A 19,265-nucleotide genomic window follows, 5' to 3' on the forward strand; every position below is an offset into this window, starting at 1 on the left:
TCAAAAGACTTCCTATGTCTATATTCTTTTAAAAAAATAGTTAGATGCTGGGCCATTTTCTCTGATCCACAGATATTATTTTAATCAGATGACAGTATTACTTCAAGACGGTGTGATCTTGCGATGTTTGACCGTCAAGAATCGCTGTGTTACTTTTGATCCTTTTCCATGCTTTGATCTAAACCTCATAAAGTCCACAGCACGACTTGGTTCAAGTAAAACGCTCACAGCAGAACTGACAGGAGCTAAGAAAAAAGATATTTGACTGAAAAACAGCAATTTGAAATATGAAGATTCAGGTCAGTGATGACAGATTACCTTTTTTGATCATTGCAATGAAGCAGCAAACATGAAACCAATTTTTATGATTCTCATTAATTAACAAGTCATTTAAAATGAAAACAGGGACGTGCAGATTACAAAATGTAGGGAGACACAATTTTCAGCTATTCTCTTAACAATGTGTACAATAAAACTAATATAATAATTTGGCTACAGGTACAGTTGGAAATTCAGTCATAGTTAATCATATGTAATTGTCATGTTCCAGGTCATAAATATTATTTATTTATATTATATACCAATATGAATTTACTATTTCACAGATCAAAGACAACATTAATTGTACTGCCCTCTTTATGCTAAATGATAGGCAGATTTTTTATTTATGTTTAGATATAAAGAATGCATGATTTATTATTGAAATGGCAGTGGGAGATTTAAGTCCTTGAGGATCTGAGTGTATTTTGACTACAGTTTATTATAGACCTTTTATAGGTGCTGAGGTTGAAATTCCAAAATATAAAAATTTAAAAAGTACACTTGACATAATGTATGCGATATGAATTAAGTGGGGACACACCCAGTGTAATGGGTAAACATTGTAACTAAAAATAAATCACCACGAAACTTACCTAGTTAATTACTTATATTAAAAAAGTATAAATATTACAAGTTTTTAGAAATGATTAGTTTAAATATGCAAATTAGGCATTATCTCATGTCAGCTTTTGGTGAATTTAGGAGATATCTACTTAGGCAAATAGAAAAAAGTGTAGTAAAATGGAGTTGAAAATGATTGTGAAGCAAGAGCACTTATTTTCTCATAATTCAAGTTTAATGTTTTCAAAAAATGTAAAGGCGCCATATTCTCATTAATCCAAACATGTACTTTACACATAATTCCTCACATCAAGGTAAAGAGAAGATATGCAACAATGTCAGAGAAGGAAGCAGAGAGACAGATAATAAAAGTGTTGAACAGTAAAGACAAACAGTTATAGCCCTCAATCGTCAACGAGATCTTGATGAGAAGTGAACATACTGTAAGAGCTAAAGTCAGACAGCATAACATGGAAGTATTCTGGTAAATTGAAACAAAACACATCTGATCTGAGTGCTCTCTTGATGCCTATGGCTTCAATAAAAGGTCCACTCTGCTTTCTAAGATATACACAATGAAAAGTGTTAGAAAGCAAAACAGCAAAACTGAAGTGTACAAGTGAGAAAGAGTCATAGAGAGACAAAGGGAAGTATGAAAGAAGTTAAGTTTAGTGTTGAACTGACGTTGCTTGTTTCATCATCAGTCGAACCGTTGAAGAAATGGAAGTCAAGCCTCCTGAAGGAAAAAAGTTAAATTGTGTGATTTTTATTACATGCTTCAGAAGCTTAGAAGAGGCCGAGTAGAGAAACTTGCCTGCCGTGAGGGGCAGAGGGAGCGTTTACACACATTTTATAGGCATACCTTTAATCCCCACATTCATTCTTTTACACCATCATACACACTTTAAATTATCGCCACAATCTGAGGAGGTCCTTTTTCTCAGTAAAGCATTTCATGTTATTGCAGTTAATGACATACAGTTACCACAAGTTAACCCCTTGGCCTTTCATTAACAGTTAAAAAATGAGCAGTTTCATGTATCAAAAACAACAAAAGACAGAGCCAGTATTTTCAGGAGTCTGATTCAGTTATAAGGAGAAAAGCCTCCGTCTTATCTACGTTTGCCTGTTTTTTTATTAATTTCTTTGCCGTCAGCTGCTCTCGGTAACGATGGCAACAGAACAGGAATGACTCTTGGCAAATGTTAATAATTTCTGCCCTCTACAGGGAGTCTGATCTACGTGAAGTCATCAATGCAAATCAGCCAAATAAAATCGTATTAAAAACTGCTGCATGGATGTTTTGCATTTAGAAATGTTCATTCAGTTCACAATCGCTCATTTATTCCAGTTGTGACCTTTAAAAAAATCAGGTACGCTTCTAAGCAATGCTTGCAAAGGCTAAAATGGTATTTATTGACACATAACTCTTTTTAAATGTCTATATTTTAATCTTTAAATAATATATCTTTAAACCCAATCACCACATGAGCATGCAGTAACACACCACACTGCTTCACTCCATCAACAACTCATCTCCAAAATACAGCAACAAACTCAAACCAACTAGTACACGTACAGTATCAATATGTTGTCTACTCGCGCACCATCAAAGTATGTCACTTGGTAACATTCATCCGTAATGCACACGGAAATCTACATCACTCTGAAACACAAGTAGAGAATGATGGCGGTTCTGCCGAGTTACATCACAACCCTCCAAATTCAGGCATTTTCATTGGTTGACGAGCGCTAGCCAATCAGTAGCACATTCACAAATCAGTAACAAGGCATCTCCTTTACCACTTGTTTTTGACCCAAGTTCCTCAATCGTGCAGAAATCAAACCATCCGTGGTCATTTCAAGGAAAATAAAAAAGTATCCAGGAGAAAAGCTGGCGAGTTATTTTTGCTTCTCTCCTGACAGAATGGTATCGGAGACCAGAAGTGAATGTTTGGCGCCAAAGAACTTTGTTGTTTACTGGCTCAGTTTGCTCGTCTGTCCGCCTGGCCACAATTTACAAAAACCAAAAAAAGCTCATCTGCAATCAGCACCCATGATCGTCCACATACAAGTTAATGATAAATAGAAATATTTCACACAGTAGAAAGTCAAACTCATGTTATTGCTTCTAGCGGATTGACGTATAGCTAAGAGTCGGACCCAGGTCAAATATTCAAACGCTTTTCAAGGTGCGATAAAGCCCTCGTGAGACGGAAGGGTGGGGTTTGACAGAAAGCCCGTCTGGCCACAGGAAAATATCTGAGTGTTATTTTCCCGTCAACTGGCAACTTTGCGGACACCATCTGCATTGTTGTGATTCAGTAAGCTCCACCCACTCCGTAGCTCTATGGCTTAAAAAACATTGCAGGTGATCTTTGACACAGGTCCTGATCAGAGCTTACTCCGCCCACCCACACTTGACCTATAAACAATTTACCAGAATCAAGAAACCCCTCTGGTAATATGGCAAACACTGTAAATTTTTTTGCATGTCATCAAACATCCATGTGTGTGTGTGTCTGTGTGTGGATTTGTATGTAACAGCACATCCAGTTTATCAGAGAGCGCACATGAATGAGGTTTGCGTCGTCTCAGCACTGCATATGTGGGTGTAGATGTAAATGCATATATATGTAACAGCGCCTCCAGTGTTTTCATCTGATCCCGTAGCTCCAAGGATGAGAATATTGCTTCTTTGAGCTTCTCGTGCCAGAGGCACCTCAATTCATCTTCCGACCTTTAACCTTTCCACACACACACAAACATTCTGCTGATGTTCTGATTCAAACTGCAGACCAGCTGAGGTGCCAGCCACAAAAAAATATATCACCTTTGTGCAAAAAAATCAGCCCTTTAAATTGTACACAGTCTGTTTAGTTTTTTCTTTTTGCCTCAGATTTTTTAAATTCTTTGTCTTCTGTTTGTGCAAGCATGCTTCAGTTCAAAAGAGACTTGCTGTGCAATATGGAACAGAGTCCAAAGATGACGAGGAAGGGCAGGAGGAGAGTTGGCTTCACTGTTGATAGTAAGGGCAGTGGAGTGTGGGGGGGGGATGGTGGGCATTGAAGTCCTCAGCTTCCAGTTTCTACCTGGAGATCATCGAGCTGGACTGCGATTGGCTGGAGGAGGTGGTGGCGGCACTGAGCTGAGAGAAGCCGCTGTGGCTCGACTCCAGGCTGGTCATCGAACCCCTGGAGGTGAGAGACAGAACATGTGAGCGGTCACAAAACTACACAACTCTTGCTCAAGATGCAGAGCCATGCTGCCAAGCAGAGCCTCATGACACTGAGGCTCTGCCCTCGGCTGCAACAAGCAACAGTATCAGGAAGAAAGGTTGTGTGAGAGGAATTCAAAATGCCAAATTATTTGACTGTTTCAGTCAAGTATTTTGCTTGATGTGTAATTATAAATGTAAAATATCAGCTTATTGGTGTTTGGAATCAAAGAGTCAATGTACCGTGTTCATTCGTAACATGTTCATTTCTTTATGGCCAATGTCTGTGATGTATCATACATACCTAGATGATGCATGACAACACATGGAAATGCAATAGGAAGTTTTGCATCAAGCATTAAAAGGACATGCAAATATAAATCGTATTACTTTAGAAGGTCAAGTATCACAATTTGTCACGGTAACTGTCCTCATTTTGCATTTAAGTTGTTTAAAGGACCAAATGGCCCTGTCTAGAGCCAGTTTTTGGTTTGTCCGTTCTGGGCTACTGTAGAAACATGCTGACCGGCTCCCTTTGAAAATACTAACATTCTGGTTTTTCTGCTGCTATATATTATCTTATTTTACCATCATATACTGAGCATCTTTGACACAAACATTTCTCTCAGTAGGAGTTAAGCTTAAACTTGTGTTTAGTTAAGCATTGCACTTAACTTGTGTAATGCTTTGTTCTTATTAGCCATAACATATCAGTGGTTACAACCTGGGTGTCAGGGCCCATCAAAGGGTCACTATATGATTAAAAAGGATAAGACGGAAAAATATATTGCTGTTAAATGATACTCTTATCTTACTTGTGACTTTTCTCACATTCTTTAGTCATTTAAAAAAATAAGAAAATACTGTGAAACTGTCCACACTAATGCAATATCCAGTAGTGAGTGTCACAAGTAGACATTGCAAGCAAAAAATTAATAAATGGATAAACTGTCCTATTGCATTAAGAGTGCTTGGCATATGTTTGTAGGTTGTTGTGCAGGTGCATTACAGACAAATGGGTTGACAAAATTTCCCATGCTTAGTTCAGGTTGGTGTTTCAGATGTTTACAATTATCTGTATCAACCGGATGTGTCAACCATTAGCAAACCATCCTGTTAAAAGACACTAAAACGAGCTAGACGGTGATCTTTAGTTTGATTCAGAAGCAAAAGAAAAGATGAAACAGCAGGTACACTGAAAGCAAAGTGAGACTCAGTCAGTTGGTAGTAAAAATGGATGAAGGATGAAAACAAGTGCCAGGAAATTACTCTGTAAGTAGGTACACAAGTGCACATGGTAAGTGTGTCGTGCGTATGTGCACATTTGGATAAACAGCAGTCGAGAAGTAGTGTGCTGAACTTAAGCCGGCCTAGGATTCCTGATATTGTTAGACATGCAGGCAGAGTGACTGAAGCCAGCAAGTGATCTTAGTGCAAGGATTATTTCTTCAGTGTGAAGAAAGCAGAAACATCCTGTTAGCTAATGCTAACAAAGGCCATAAGCAGGAACAGATGCAAAGGAGCATCTCTTTGCTGCATCAGAAGCGTGACTGTCATGTAAGGAGGGGGGGCGTTCAAATTAGCAGCAATGACAATGAACTAGATAAGGGGCAAACACTGAGCCACTTACAAACTCTGCACATCCCAGCAAGCCGTTCTTCACAGGAAGAAGACAGAGCAGCAGGAAGGCAGGGTTGTGAGCAATAGATCAGGAGCGGATTGGACAGAAAAGGCTGGATTAAAGGAGACTCTGAGAGGGGGAAGCATTTTAAAACTCTGTGACTAGAAAACTCATGATGCCCTTAAGGTTCTTTAAAAGGGTCATTATAGCAACATTACAGATTTTATTCATTAAAATATAAAATGTCATACGCGGCACTATGTGGACGGTTGTAAAGGGGGGAAAACTTAAAGGAAGGAAGGAGTGAAGAATGAGCAGTCATAAAGGAACAAGGTTTCCTTTATGACTGCTGGATGTAGTCAGTCCAGGAGTTCTGTAGAACCTCTACAGAACGTCTTGCCAACAAAACTGGACTCACTGTTCACCTTGATGCCCTCAAACTCCACCAACAACAATATAAAGATTGCTCCTCTCACTACTCCTCCATCATCCAATCTGGCTCCAACTCAACTGCAATAAATCTGAAATACTCATCATCGGCCCTAACTCCCTCACAGCTCAGCCCAGACCTTCTCTCTCAACATGGCTCCATCGTCACCCCCTCCACCCAGGTCCGCAACCTTGGAATCATCCTCGACCCCACCCTCTCTTTCCTACCCCACGCCAACCACATCACCAAAACGGCCTTCTTTCACCTCAGGAACATTGCACGCCTCCGGCCCTCCCTGTCCTCTGCCACCACCGAAATTCTCATCCATGCCCTCATAACCTCCAGACTCGACTACTGCAGCAGCATCCTCTCTGGCTCTCCCAACAAAACCCTCAATAAACTCCAATATGTTCAGAACTCTGCCGCTCGACTGCTCACCTCCACCCGCCGCTACGAACACATCACCCCGGTCCTACGCAACCTCCACTGGCTCCCAGTCAAATACAGGATAGACTTTAAAATATTACTCACCACCTACAAAGCCCTAAACAACCTGGCCCCTCCCTACCTTTCAGACCTCCTCCCCCTCCACGCCCCCACCCGTTGCCTCAGGTCCGCCGGACCTGGGGTGACAGGGCCTTCTCAGTTGCTGCACCCTCCCTCTGGAACGCCCTCCCCATCCACATCCGTCAGGCTCCCACCCTATCATCATTCAAACAAGCCCTCAAAACCCACCTCTTCAAACTCGCCTTCACCTGCTAACCCTGCTCCCTTTCCCTCCCTACCCTCCACTACATGACTCCTTCCACACAGCTTCTCCAGTAAAATGTTCTGTTTGTTTGTTTTGTTTGCTCCTTTGTGTTCTTTTTTGTTTTGTTTGTTTTCGCCCTATGTGAAGCGTCTTTGAGTACCTAGAAAAGCGCTATATAAAATGAAAGTATTATTATTATAAGGTTTGAAAGTAAAACTATAACAACATCATGGAAAAACACCTTAAAAACAGCAAAAATATGGACACATACATTTAACATATATAGCATGGATATGAACGCATTTATTTGTCTTTCACACACACACACACACACACACACACACACACACACACACACACACACACACACACACACACACACACACACACACACACACACACACACACACACACACACACACACACACACACACACACACAGAGAGAGAGACTAACCTGAAGTCCTCAGAGCCCAACACCTCAGTGTAGTACATGACTTTGCACTTGTGCGAGGAGACCTGCAGGGTGGCCAACACGTCGTCCACTCGGGGCAGGTTGGTGGCCGAGCAGGCCGGCATGTTGTGGAACTTCCACTGGAGGATGTAGAAACCTGGCCAACGCGTAATATGTGAGCCCTGAGGAGATTAATGGCACAGACCATGTCAATGACTAACAAGCAAATACAAACCATAAAATACAATTACAAATCAAAATGTTGGCACTAATATGCACAAGTTCACAATCCTGGAACCTCACCTGCACACTCTCTCCCTCCTTGCAAGTGAGCGAGGACTCCACCATACTGTAGTCTTGCCCCATCGTCCACGACTTGTCGATAAGCTGGACATTGTTGCCTATCGGAGAGGTGATGCCATGGGCTGCCAGGGGGTCTTTACGTGGAGGCTGGGGGGCCCGCTTTGAGTGGTAGATGTTGAAAACCACGTCGCCTTTGCACATGTCAAAGTCCCAGGTGATGACGGAGGAGGCATCAATGATCTCTATCAGAAGCTGGTTGGGGGAGAGAGGGAAGACAAGACATGGTAAGTTTGGTCAGAAATAGAAACAGAAATAGAAATAGAGAGAGAGCGAGAGAGAGAGAGTTTCAGGGGAGAAGCACAAGAACTAAACTAACGTAAAGTGAAAGATATCCCTTCTCTCTTAAGCTCTTATTTTATCATTTTATTTGCATACATCCTTTCTTGGTTACAGGAATAAAGCCAGAGCATTACGGCTGTGGACCTTGCGTTCTTTATTGTAGGCATTCATAACAGTGGAATACTAGTTGAAACTCTTGTATTCATTATATGTTGCTCCATATTTAAGCATCAGCTGAATGTGGCAAAATAAAAACACCATCAGTGACAGAGAGCAGCAGGAGAAAACTGAACATCCGTTTGTGAAGTTATGAACTCATTAACATGAAATCAAACCATTTCCAGAGGGGCGATTATGTATAATGACGCATCTCTCCGTTTGGTAGAATTTACGTAACATGATTAACTGTATGTCACTGCAGGCAGATTATGTTTTAAAGCTAGGCCACATTTGACCTCCACCACATACAACCACTAGATGGCAGACCTTTCAACAAATACATCAGGTAGCTCTCTGTTGTCGCCCTACATATTCACATAAGACATCACCACAAACATCAATCTTTTCCCCTCACTTTGGTGCTCTAGGTTAAGCCTCACCTCGTGTGGAGCTCCCTTAAAGACGCTGGCGCTTTGGTAGATAGTCTCAGTCCACAGGCGGACATCTTCGCTCTCGAGCTCCTCAGCTGTGCGGTACATCGACTTCGGAACAAGGCCGCCCTCTGGTACCTCGCACTGCAGAGCATGCACAAAAAACCCAGATCAAAACACAGAATTGGGTCAGCAAAGAAAATCTCAGTGTAGGTGGCGGTGCTGTTGTGCATCTGAAAGTTCACATTCAGAACTAAATCATATTCTGAAATGATAGGCTAGGAGTTTAAATCTTCATCTGACACTCACCATACACTCCCCTGCCAGAAAGTCGGGGATAATCTCCTTGTCTATGTAGTCCAACAGCCCTCCAGGACCCTGGTAGTCATTGCCTGCATATATGAGGAACTTCTTGCGGGTGTTTTCATCAATAAATGGACTCACCTAAGGACAGAGGCAGGCGTGAATATATGTGTTATGGGCACACCAAATGAGTTGTATCCTTGTTATTCCATAAATTTAAAGCAAGAGCAAAGCAGGATGTGTGTTTCTTGTGTTATTTATGATTTTTCCATATATGAATATGACGGAAGACAGCACACTTGAAACAACCTTTCAAATCCACATAAACTGATATTGTGAGAAGACTATACCAGACTATAGGAGCTAATAAGGATCCCCTTTCTGGTTCTTACCAGTGTCCAGAGGACAGGGAAAACTCTGGGCGCTCTCAAGATCAGCAGCCGTCCCAGAGTCTCTGGGTAGTTGGCCTCCACAACCTCGATGATCCTCAGCAGAGCCTTGACCCCTGGGCGCCACAGGTGACGCATGTTCAGCCCCTCCAGATCCACCAGACACGTCCAACAGCTACAGAAGAGGAGGAGGGATTAGACGCCGCAAACACTCTCACACACCACTGGGCCACATTCTCTTTACAGCCACTTAGCACCTGTCACCCTGAGGTGAAGCTTAAGTGGTGAAGGCATTGCTTGCTATTCTGGACCACCACCTCTGCCCCCCCTCTACATCCTCCCTTTTGCTTCCATCTATGCTGGCTGAGGGCTGTGACGCGACAGCCTTCCACAGTTCACATGCCTTCCTGCACAGCCACCTCCTCCTGATTGAGAGTGCTGCCAAAATGACTGATACCATCTCCGCTCCCTCCCTCTCACAGCATTGTACATTCTTTCCATTAAGGGGGAGAACATATTCCTCCTCCTACATATTTGTAGGCTGCACATCTTTTCCATTAAATTAATTTTCCTTTTCTTTTCATCTTCATCCACATCTAAAGCTTTTATGACACTTTTACAGAGATTTTTGCGTTGATTTAGGGCTGCAACTCATTATATTTATTATCAATTATTATATACTGTAGATCATTTTTGTAGCACATGATGGTGGTGGATGGTGAACTCTATTCTCTGTATATTTTCAGGCTTTTCTAGCATACAGTCCTAACTACAGTTGATTATTAAATATACATTTTATTCTACATATATTATTATATTTTATTACCATTATATACTTATTCCAATGTAGTATTCTATATTCTTGCCTTTTTTTGCACAGCTTCAAAAGTGGGCCACCCAACACTTAGCTGCACACAATGTACAGTATGAGCATGGGGCAAAATCCCCTTTTAATATTGATACTAAAATATGAAAAATAACCATCATTCATTCCCAAATAACAGTCCAAAAATCAAACATATTGAATTTACAACTATATTAAACAGAGAAAATGAACAGTAAATAAAACACATTTGTTTGGCTGGAATCTTTTCTGCTTTAAAAAAGTACTTCCACGTTTAACTGATAATCAACATGACTGCCTATTCATCTCCTGTACAGCTCTGAAGTACAAACAGTGCACTGAAGGTTTACCTGATAGGTCGACCAAACACCTTGGTGTTCTCCTCACAGCGTCTCAGACCCTCCTCATTAATAGACAGCACCTGAAATGGCACAACATGACCTCAGTGCACTATCGAGCATTTGGCTCTCATACTGGTAACTTGAATTTACAGTGAAAGAAACATTATAAATAAGCAGACTATTTATATATGTACTGTACTGATACATCCTGGCGTTAATAAACTTGACAGGATATGTCAGTGTCCATTAATTCCCCAACCTGTAATCCAACCACCAGCTACCTGACCTATAAACCTACCGACCTACATTGATACACGCTGATACACGTGAGCTTGAAGTGTGTCTCAAATTACATACATGTCTGAGCAGAGACTCTTCTCCGAGAGCGCGGACCAGTCCTTTGGTGTCCATCTGGCCCAACCGCAGGACATACAAAGGACGACCATCTAGAGGATAAAATAAACATTTAAATAATCTATCACACAATTTACACTCTACTGGGCTGCATGTTACAAGGAGATGTCTACATAGTCTGTTCTTACGTTGTGTAAGACAATGAGTGACTGTGAAAACACTGAGAAATGCTTTCATGTTTTGTCTCCATACAAATACTTGTGGAAAGATTGAAATGGGAAGATAAAATGTTCACTCATGTGGGAACATGTGTAATTTAAATTTGATTTATATTGTCAACAGTCACACAGACGTTCTAAACAAAGAATTTACAGCATGCACCAAAATGAAGAATGTGAATGTATGCGAGTGTGTGTGTGTGTGTGTGTGTGTGTGTGTGTGTGTGTGTGTGTGTGTGTGTGTGTGTGTGTGTTTCAGTAACCAAGTAGTGGCGATAAATTGGCCTCATGTTTAATTGACTTGCATGGCTGAAGGCTGTGGGTTGCCAAGAATGACTTTGAAGCATGTGGGGTGTGTGTAACATGAGTCTATAGGAAACTGGAGAACTGAGGTCTTCCTTTAGATAACAGCGCAAATATAGCCAGCTTCAACACGGCCTACATAACTCATAAGTGTTTAACTGTCTTTGAATAGGCTGTAGATGTAAGCGGTTTTTTTCCTTGAAAGGATTTTTTGAAGTTGGGTTGTATGAGGTACTTATCCAAAGTCAGTAATTACCTACAGTAGATGACGATCAGCACGCCTGTCGAGAGAAACAGACAGAGGCCCCGGCACAGAAGCAAAGCAATGTACTGCTGTGGATGGGGCGGCAGCAAAACATATTTTAGACACCTGAAAATAAGGACCACTTCAAAAAAATAATCAATATCAGTTTAAATGTATTATACATTAAGAATATTTTCACTGCTTTACCTTGCCGTGAGACAGCCCTTTGAAACGGGGAACATCATGTCTTTTTTTGCTCTCTTCAAAGCCACAGGACGCCATTGACAAAAACATTCATTCAGTCATTTTACCTCGCAGAAGACAGGAGTTGCTGTTCTACTGCTGCCTCTATCAGTTGGTTTGTGTTATTGTGTTACTTTGGTGAATCAGAACTAATCATTTGAAACACCAAAGTCACACAATAACAAACTAGCAAACAAACATTTGACAAATTGAGGCCAGCCACTCTCGTGGCCTGTGGCGTAAAATGACTCTTGAGTCTTGTGGCTTTTAAGAGTGAATGGATGAATAAACTGCTTCAGTTTCCCTTCCAAAAGAGTTTGTTGACAGCAAAGTAAAGCACTGAAAATGTTTTGAATATATCGAAAACTTAAACAGTTTTTTTTAAGTGGTCGTAGCTAAAATAAAATACGTTTGGGGGCGTGCCGACCTCGACGTACTGTTGGTAATACACTGACTTTGGATATGTACCTCATACAAGCCCACCTCAAAACATCTACTACCCCTTTAAATTAAATGCACAAACCGTCAGGTCCTACCTTTGTCATGGTGGTGCCAGCCCCCGGTGTAGTAGTCCTGGAGGACCTGAGGTGAGCTCCAGGTCTCCAGCAGGTAGTCCACCTTGTGCTGCTTCCTCCAGGTCAGCGACTGGCAAAGGATCTCCCGTGCCTTTTCCATGTTGAAGTCCCTCGCACGCAAGAAACGCAGTATGTGCTCGTCCTTAGGAATCTGGATAGTAAGGGGAGAGCAATTAGCTGTACTTGATTTATGAACAGGTTAGTTAATGAAAACAACAAAAGAAAAAAGCATTCATAACTTTGACAACACTGACAATGACACTTGGCTAATTTAAACAGACCATTGATATCCCAGCAGGGCACTTAGCCATATTAGCAAGTTAAAAGTAGCTGGAAGCTGGACTCAAATATCCAATGTCGCTGATAATGATTCAATTTGGAGGTGGACAGTTAGTCTTCTTAGTTCATCACATCTAAACATTGCTATTCGATTTTATTACATCCTTACAAAAACTGTAAAACAATTACCTTTCCCTTGTGCGTCTCCTGCAGCCATATTCGAAGTCTGATCAGACAGCTCTCCTGCAGGGGGGTCAGGTCGCCTAGGTAACGTTTGATATAGTCTGCATCCAACTTATCTGTAACACAGATACATAACACATTCGATTAACATAATTCAGTCAAAATGTAAATGTATACATAGCATACACAACAAAACGAAGTAATTTCTGTGCTTATTCAAGACCTGTTCAAATGTGACTTATATAACTAAACAATGACGCTTTGCTTTGGTTGCTTTCTACTCTGTATCCTGCTGATTTTTGACAATGCTACTTTAGTGTTAGTACAAATATTTTCCCTATTATACATTATATATACAAAGAGGCTGTCTCTCATTTTTCAATCATCTGCAGAAACAGACCTTCAGGTGTGCCAGGAAGAATCTCTGTTAGGCTGTCCGCCTGAGGTGCGCTGCTGTCCTGCTTGATGTCCTGGGAGGTGACGTCCTTGGCGTCGGCGGGCAGCGGGATAGAAACAGGGGGCGTGACCGCCAGTTTGGGGAGGACAGTTGGGCTGATGAAGAGACTGGTTGGTCTGGGGATAGACACAGGAAGGTCTGAGGGAGTCCATTGCGGCACATTGGTGATCCCTTCATCTTCTAGCTCCTTCAGGTAGAACTCTATGATTTCTTTTCCCTGTGAGGAACACAGGTGAAGAAATGAAGTGTGACAACTGTGGCAAAAATAGCAGAAGATGCTGTGAATTTAAGAAATTAGATTTAAGTGAAGGTATTTGGAAAACAAACCAACAATACTTCATTTTCATATGTACTTTATTTAAACCAAGAAAGGAAATTTCCCCGCTGCGGGACTAATAAAGGATTATCTTATCTTATCTTAAAGGCAAACCCTCCATATTCTTTTAGTATTTTCAACTGAAGTAATGAAAACAGGGAAAAAATGCCATCAACATTGCCAACATCTTTTCTAAATGAAGGCAGATGACTCACTCGGTCGACAGCAGAAGACCCCTGTCCACTAAAAGAGATTATGCAAGCTTATTTATGCAATTACAACATGAGACGAACTGACTCACTCATGCTCCAGAAACCTCTAAAAAACAAATTTCATAGAACAGATGGATGACAGTTCTGCATAATCCATACAGCACCCATTATGCTGTATTCTGCAACAATGTAATTTTTCAGACAGAACAAAGGTAACACCTACATTTATTGATTACACACACACACGCACACACGCACACGCACACGCACACACCTTTTTGATACTGCTGGCATACTGCTTCATGGCAATCTTTTCCACAGTGCTCTCAAAGCCAAAGAAGGATTTGATGTCCAGGCTGGCGGTCTGCTCAAAGCATGTCCAGTCCTCATTCTCAGGGTGAACCTGTACCAAACACACAAACACGTATTGCAGGGGTCAGCAACCATTCGCAGTAGCTTGTGCAATAAGTGTGCAAGACAGTTTTTTTGGAATTGTTGCAGTCCCCTTTCATCCACATGATTAATTACCTCTTTCACAGCCATTGGCAGGTGCACGGCCTGTTATTTACGGTAGCTTGATCGAACCGCTTTCCTTGAAAACCCACCCTACTCTGCCTTTGATCAACGAGAACTTGCTGCCTCTTCACACAATGGAAACTTTGCATATAATTTGATTCCACAGGGGGTTAAAAAAATACAACTAACTGTGACGTGGATGTTTTCATCAGGATGGCAGCCTTAATGTATAGTGCTCTCATATATAATTTACCATTACCTGAGTATGGGAAAAAATTATAAAAATAAGTATTTGGTTGTTGCTATGCCTGTTGCCAATATGGGTGGAATGAAATAAAAGTTTGATGTTGCGTCATTATTAAACTTAATGTTAACCTTAATGTTGATATGGCAAACTGTTTCACAAGAACATTTCAGAATGGCACTTTATATCAAAAAGGTAGCCAACCGCTGTACTGTATATTATACTGAATACAAATGCAGAAACAAGATGACCAAGTCACTATGGGCTTGAGATGAAAAATCTTGTCTTGATCAGTGTCTGGGCTGATCTGGGCAATTTTTTTTGGCATCAGCTGACTTTGTTCAGATGCCCCAAAAAATTGGAAGACCTTATGCAACCCTGATTGGTCTTAATGTTTTTGTAGTAACAACTGCAATGGCTGATCAGTTTTTAAATTCAGGAGTCGCATTCTCCCAGACAAACTTTTATTCATATCGTATCAGTAAATAATGTTTATCAGCTTCTTAGTTTTGAATCCGGGAATTCAGTATTTTGACCAAGAAGCTCTTGAAAAATAAGTTGTGTCAAATTTAGAAGGCTACAATGTGTTTCAATTTGTTGTATGTGATACATAAAAAAATTACATTTACCAGAAACTTGATCGAGATATATTAACAAATAATTTCAATCCACTTTAATTCAGGCTACGTCAGCACTGCATTTCAAAAGAAGTCATGAGTTTAATGCTTTCTAAAGTCTCTGTGCTGGTAGCTTCATTACTCTTGGCTACCAAAATATTTCAGCTTTGGCCAGAGCCATTAGCTCGCTCTGATTGACCTGTCCATGCCGGTTTCTGTTAGCACAGTGTGCTAAAGCACACAATAAGAACCTCTGTGCAGCCTTGGACCTAAAATTAGCACTATAGTTGGTTTGAGGCTAATACGATGTGCTTGACCTCATTAACTCAGAGCACATCCATTCATGAACAGGCAGATCTGAAGTCAGAGGGAAGCCTTCAGCATACATAAGTGGAGCCGGGAGAAACAAGAAGACATGCTGGTTTCAGATCAGTGCTTGAGAGCATTCAGCCTGAGCGTGAGTGGACTGAATAATAAGAGAGAGATAGGTCGAGATAGCTATCAGAATGCTTTGTGCTAGTCTAAACAAGGCCTTCTGTGCGGGAAAGCAGGGCAGAGATTAGAGGAGACACAAACATTAACATGGCTGTACTGGCGTCAGCTTTCCATTCAGCAGCTTAACAACAGCTTTACAGCACATGTGTGCGTGTTTGGGAATATAGTTGTGTGGTTCTGTATAACTCAATGGATTGAGCGTTTCATAAAAACTGCTCTCTCCAGGGCCTGTTTGCACTATAAATATACGCACAATGTGTGTATGTGGACAACAGTCTGCACTAGGCCGCACTGGGATGTGTATGCTACTGACCGAATAGCAGCAGGTCTCATGGATGATGACCCTGTTGGAGAAGGTCTCATTGTGGGACTCGATGTGAAGTGTCCTCTCCTTTCGGTTCAGTGTGTTTTTCTGGCAGAAGTAGACATAGTCCACACCCGCAATCTGCAATCCACAAACAACTCATGTTACAAGAGAATAAACTGACATGAGACCAAAATTTGGTAAAATCTTTATATACTACTGTTTGTACATAGAGCTAAAAATAAACACAAGCAACATTATTATATTGTTTATACAAAAAAACAACTTCTCAACTGATAGAAATATGGTTTAATACTTTGAGGCATTGATAAGGAGTTATTAAATATCACAATAACCACAATGCATTGTACTTAAGATGAACATTAGCTGGCGACCTGATGTGCAACATACCCGTTTGAGCAGGCGTGGGGCGTCAACATCCAGGGCACAGCGCCGCTCAACCCTGGTGGTGGAACCGTCCTCATTGGTCTCTTCTTCCACCACGTCACTCGCCACAAACATGGGGATAAGGTGACAGGTCGGGAACCGGCGCTCATAGGCCTGAAAACAAGGGAGGAGGAACAGAATTGTCAACTAATACAGGGTTTTGCAATCTGGGAATATATATATATATATATATATATATATATATATATATATATATATATATATATATATATATATACACACACGTTAGGTTTCAAGTTTCATTCTGGGAATTGAGTAGGAGGAAAACAAAAGAGGTCTTAATAACGCTGTCTGTGTGCTGTTCAGCCAGCAAACAATACAAATGTGACGGCTGTGCTTTTGGAATAAACAAGAGAACCCTTCACAAAGTGTATACAGCAAACAAGTTAGAGGCCAAACAATAGCTCCTTCAACTTAGTATCGTTCCAAACTTCTCTCTCGAGCTAAGCCACAGCAGAGATTGGCCCCGACTCAACTAAAGCACTTTAACAAAACAACTGAACAAAAAAAACGGCTCATTACAAAATAGGTGCCGCTGTGCCTACGGCACACACTGTCTCCAAAATACGTGTTCTCATTAATGCAAAACAGACAAACTCCGCTCTTGTGCCGAGGCCAGCCAGCTTTTATACCACAAATATATTATTCGAAATGGACCATTCTGCTTAGTGAGTATACTTTTACATTTGGTACTTTAAGAATACTTTGGGGCCAATACTTTTGTACTGATACTCGCCACGCGATGCTACGTCACATTTTTAATGCAGGAATTTTACTTGTAACAGAGTATTTTTACACTGTGTTCTAAAACGATAAATAATTTGTATATGTATATTAAACCTGAGTTCATTGGGTTCAGCAGCTCCTGGCATACCACTACCAGGGCTACTGAGCCAATCAGTCTTTTGCCCATTGACTGAATGCTGAGCTCTGTTTTTCAGCTCTGGAACAACTGGGTGCAGGCTTTGTACTGCCGTCAGCACAACAGCACCGACTGTAAACATCAGTTTGACCCTTTAAAAACATTGGTGTCAACAACAACCACAAATGCCATGCGCAGTCAAAAACAATAGCCGTACACACTGTACAAAAAAACAGCTTAATACTGAAAAAGGAAACGTGACAGCCTGCTGCTCGGCTACACCTAAAAAGAGACTCAATATGGTCACATCAGATCATCTGACTTAATTTCTTACAGTACACATATGATACTTATAATGACAGTGAACTGCTACAATTGAATAGTAATACCTACGATAGAAACTTCTCACAATACTCTCACATCTATCTCATGTGAATCAAACCACCTCTAATTCAATTCTTACTCTTTTACTCACTGATCTACAAGGCCAGGACAAACTTTTTGTAGTATTTGCTGCACACTTCATCCAGGATGTGTCAACCCACCTACAGTCAGTATTTGGGATACGGAGCTGCATTATTGACATATCAACATGAACACACATGGTAAACCAACTCCACTACAGTACATTTTATTTGTCTTTTGCCTCAAATCTTTCCTGGAATGCTTTCGCACACTGAGAAAGTAAAAAATTATAAATAACAAACCAAATCTTAGTTTCCAGGATAGCTGCAACAACTGGGCATGTGTATTAAAGACTGTAGGAACATCATACTCCAGTCTCCATGGTGATAGGATGTGTTCAGACACAACATAACTGGCCAAGCCATGAGTAAATGGTTCCTGGAATTCGTCTGGAGATATTATGTGATTTCCAGAGGCGCATGAGAGAATATATGACAAACAATACATGGTCATTTGATCTCTTCCTGCACACACAGAGAACATTCTCCCTTTGGACAACAGACAATGTGGATAAGGGCATGGGTATGGAAAACAAGGCCTATTTTTCTCAGGAAGGGAGATTCAGGAAATCCAGGAGTTCTGAGGGGAAACATAATACATGTTCAGACTACAGAGGGGCTGCGTGGTGCATATATGTGCATAACGTACTTTCAGGCAAGTAAACAAGAATGCTGGCAGGCAGCCCGGCTATTATCTGGCTTAAATTTATGGCATTAAAAAAAAAAAATCAGCCTTAAATATAGCTGCAAGCACTAGCCAACAAAAAACAAACAGGAAAAAGGGCTCACCGGGACATACAATGTTTGCTGTTTATTTTTAAATCAAATTTTAAAAATGTTCGATAGTGATACCTCTGGAGTAATCGCAACTTGACCTTTTACAAATCAAGTACAGCTGTAAATGTTAGCCGATTAATTAATAAATTGACTAAGAAAGAATTAATCTGAAACTAAATTGATAATTAATTAATTGTTTAAGTATTTTTTTATACAAGAAATGCCAAACAATCTCTAGTTCCAGCTTCTCAAATGTCTGGATTTGCTGCTTTCCTTAATAATCAGATAATTTTACAGTGTAAATAATTTGTTGACTTTAAATCAATGTACTTCATCATATTGATACAAGATCCTTCAATCTTGCCATGAAACAGTTGTCCTTATTAGTTTGTAACATTGCCTACCAAGATCCTGTGCACTCAGAGATCTATGACAGGAGAATGGAGGTGGTGCAAGTCCATCAAATGTATTGCAATATTGTTACCACAAAGTGGTTGTACTGGATTGGACGAAATGAAACAAAACACCCTTCCCCAAAGACAAAGCTGTTGTAACATAACAACAGCTCTGATGCAATGTGTCTACCAAGTTACAGCTGCTCACAGGAACTAGAGGAAGCTGGAGATGACTCTTGATGGTAAATGTTCTGGTATATCAAGTTTTATACAGCC

At 40.8% G+C, this 19,265-nt stretch overlaps 1 protein-coding gene across 1 annotated transcript in view; it reads right to left on the reverse strand.

The window, feature by feature from the left end:
* Window positions 1-1,117: 1,117 nt before the first annotated feature.
* The window catches only part of si:dkey-237i9.1 (SEC14-like protein 1), a 30,416-nt gene continuing 12,268 nt past the window's right edge, over window positions 1,118-19,265 (reverse strand). The window contains exons 3-16 of the mRNA XM_054604461.1: window positions 16,435-16,584; window positions 16,033-16,164; window positions 14,122-14,250; window positions 13,263-13,536; window positions 12,869-12,978; window positions 12,362-12,551; window positions 10,821-10,909; window positions 10,473-10,543; window positions 9,282-9,453; window positions 8,896-9,030; window positions 8,596-8,730; window positions 7,658-7,909; window positions 7,358-7,536; window positions 1,118-4,076 (exon numbers count right to left, since the gene is read on the reverse strand). Coding sequence (XP_054460436.1) covers window positions 3,971-4,076; window positions 7,358-7,536; window positions 7,658-7,909; window positions 8,596-8,730; window positions 8,896-9,030; window positions 9,282-9,453; window positions 10,473-10,543; window positions 10,821-10,909; window positions 12,362-12,551; window positions 12,869-12,978; window positions 13,263-13,536; window positions 14,122-14,250; window positions 16,033-16,164; window positions 16,435-16,584 — 2,124 coding nt within the window. The 3' untranslated portion in view covers window positions 1,118-3,970. The remainder of the gene's footprint in view (window positions 4,077-7,357; window positions 7,537-7,657; window positions 7,910-8,595; window positions 8,731-8,895; window positions 9,031-9,281; window positions 9,454-10,472; window positions 10,544-10,820; window positions 10,910-12,361; window positions 12,552-12,868; window positions 12,979-13,262; window positions 13,537-14,121; window positions 14,251-16,032; window positions 16,165-16,434; window positions 16,585-19,265) is intronic.

The sequence above is a fragment of the Anoplopoma fimbria genome, chromosome 9, assembly GCF_027596085.1.
Source record: "Anoplopoma fimbria isolate UVic2021 breed Golden Eagle Sablefish chromosome 9, Afim_UVic_2022, whole genome shotgun sequence".
NCBI classification, from domain to species: Eukaryota; Metazoa; Chordata; class Actinopteri; order Perciformes; family Anoplopomatidae; genus Anoplopoma; species Anoplopoma fimbria.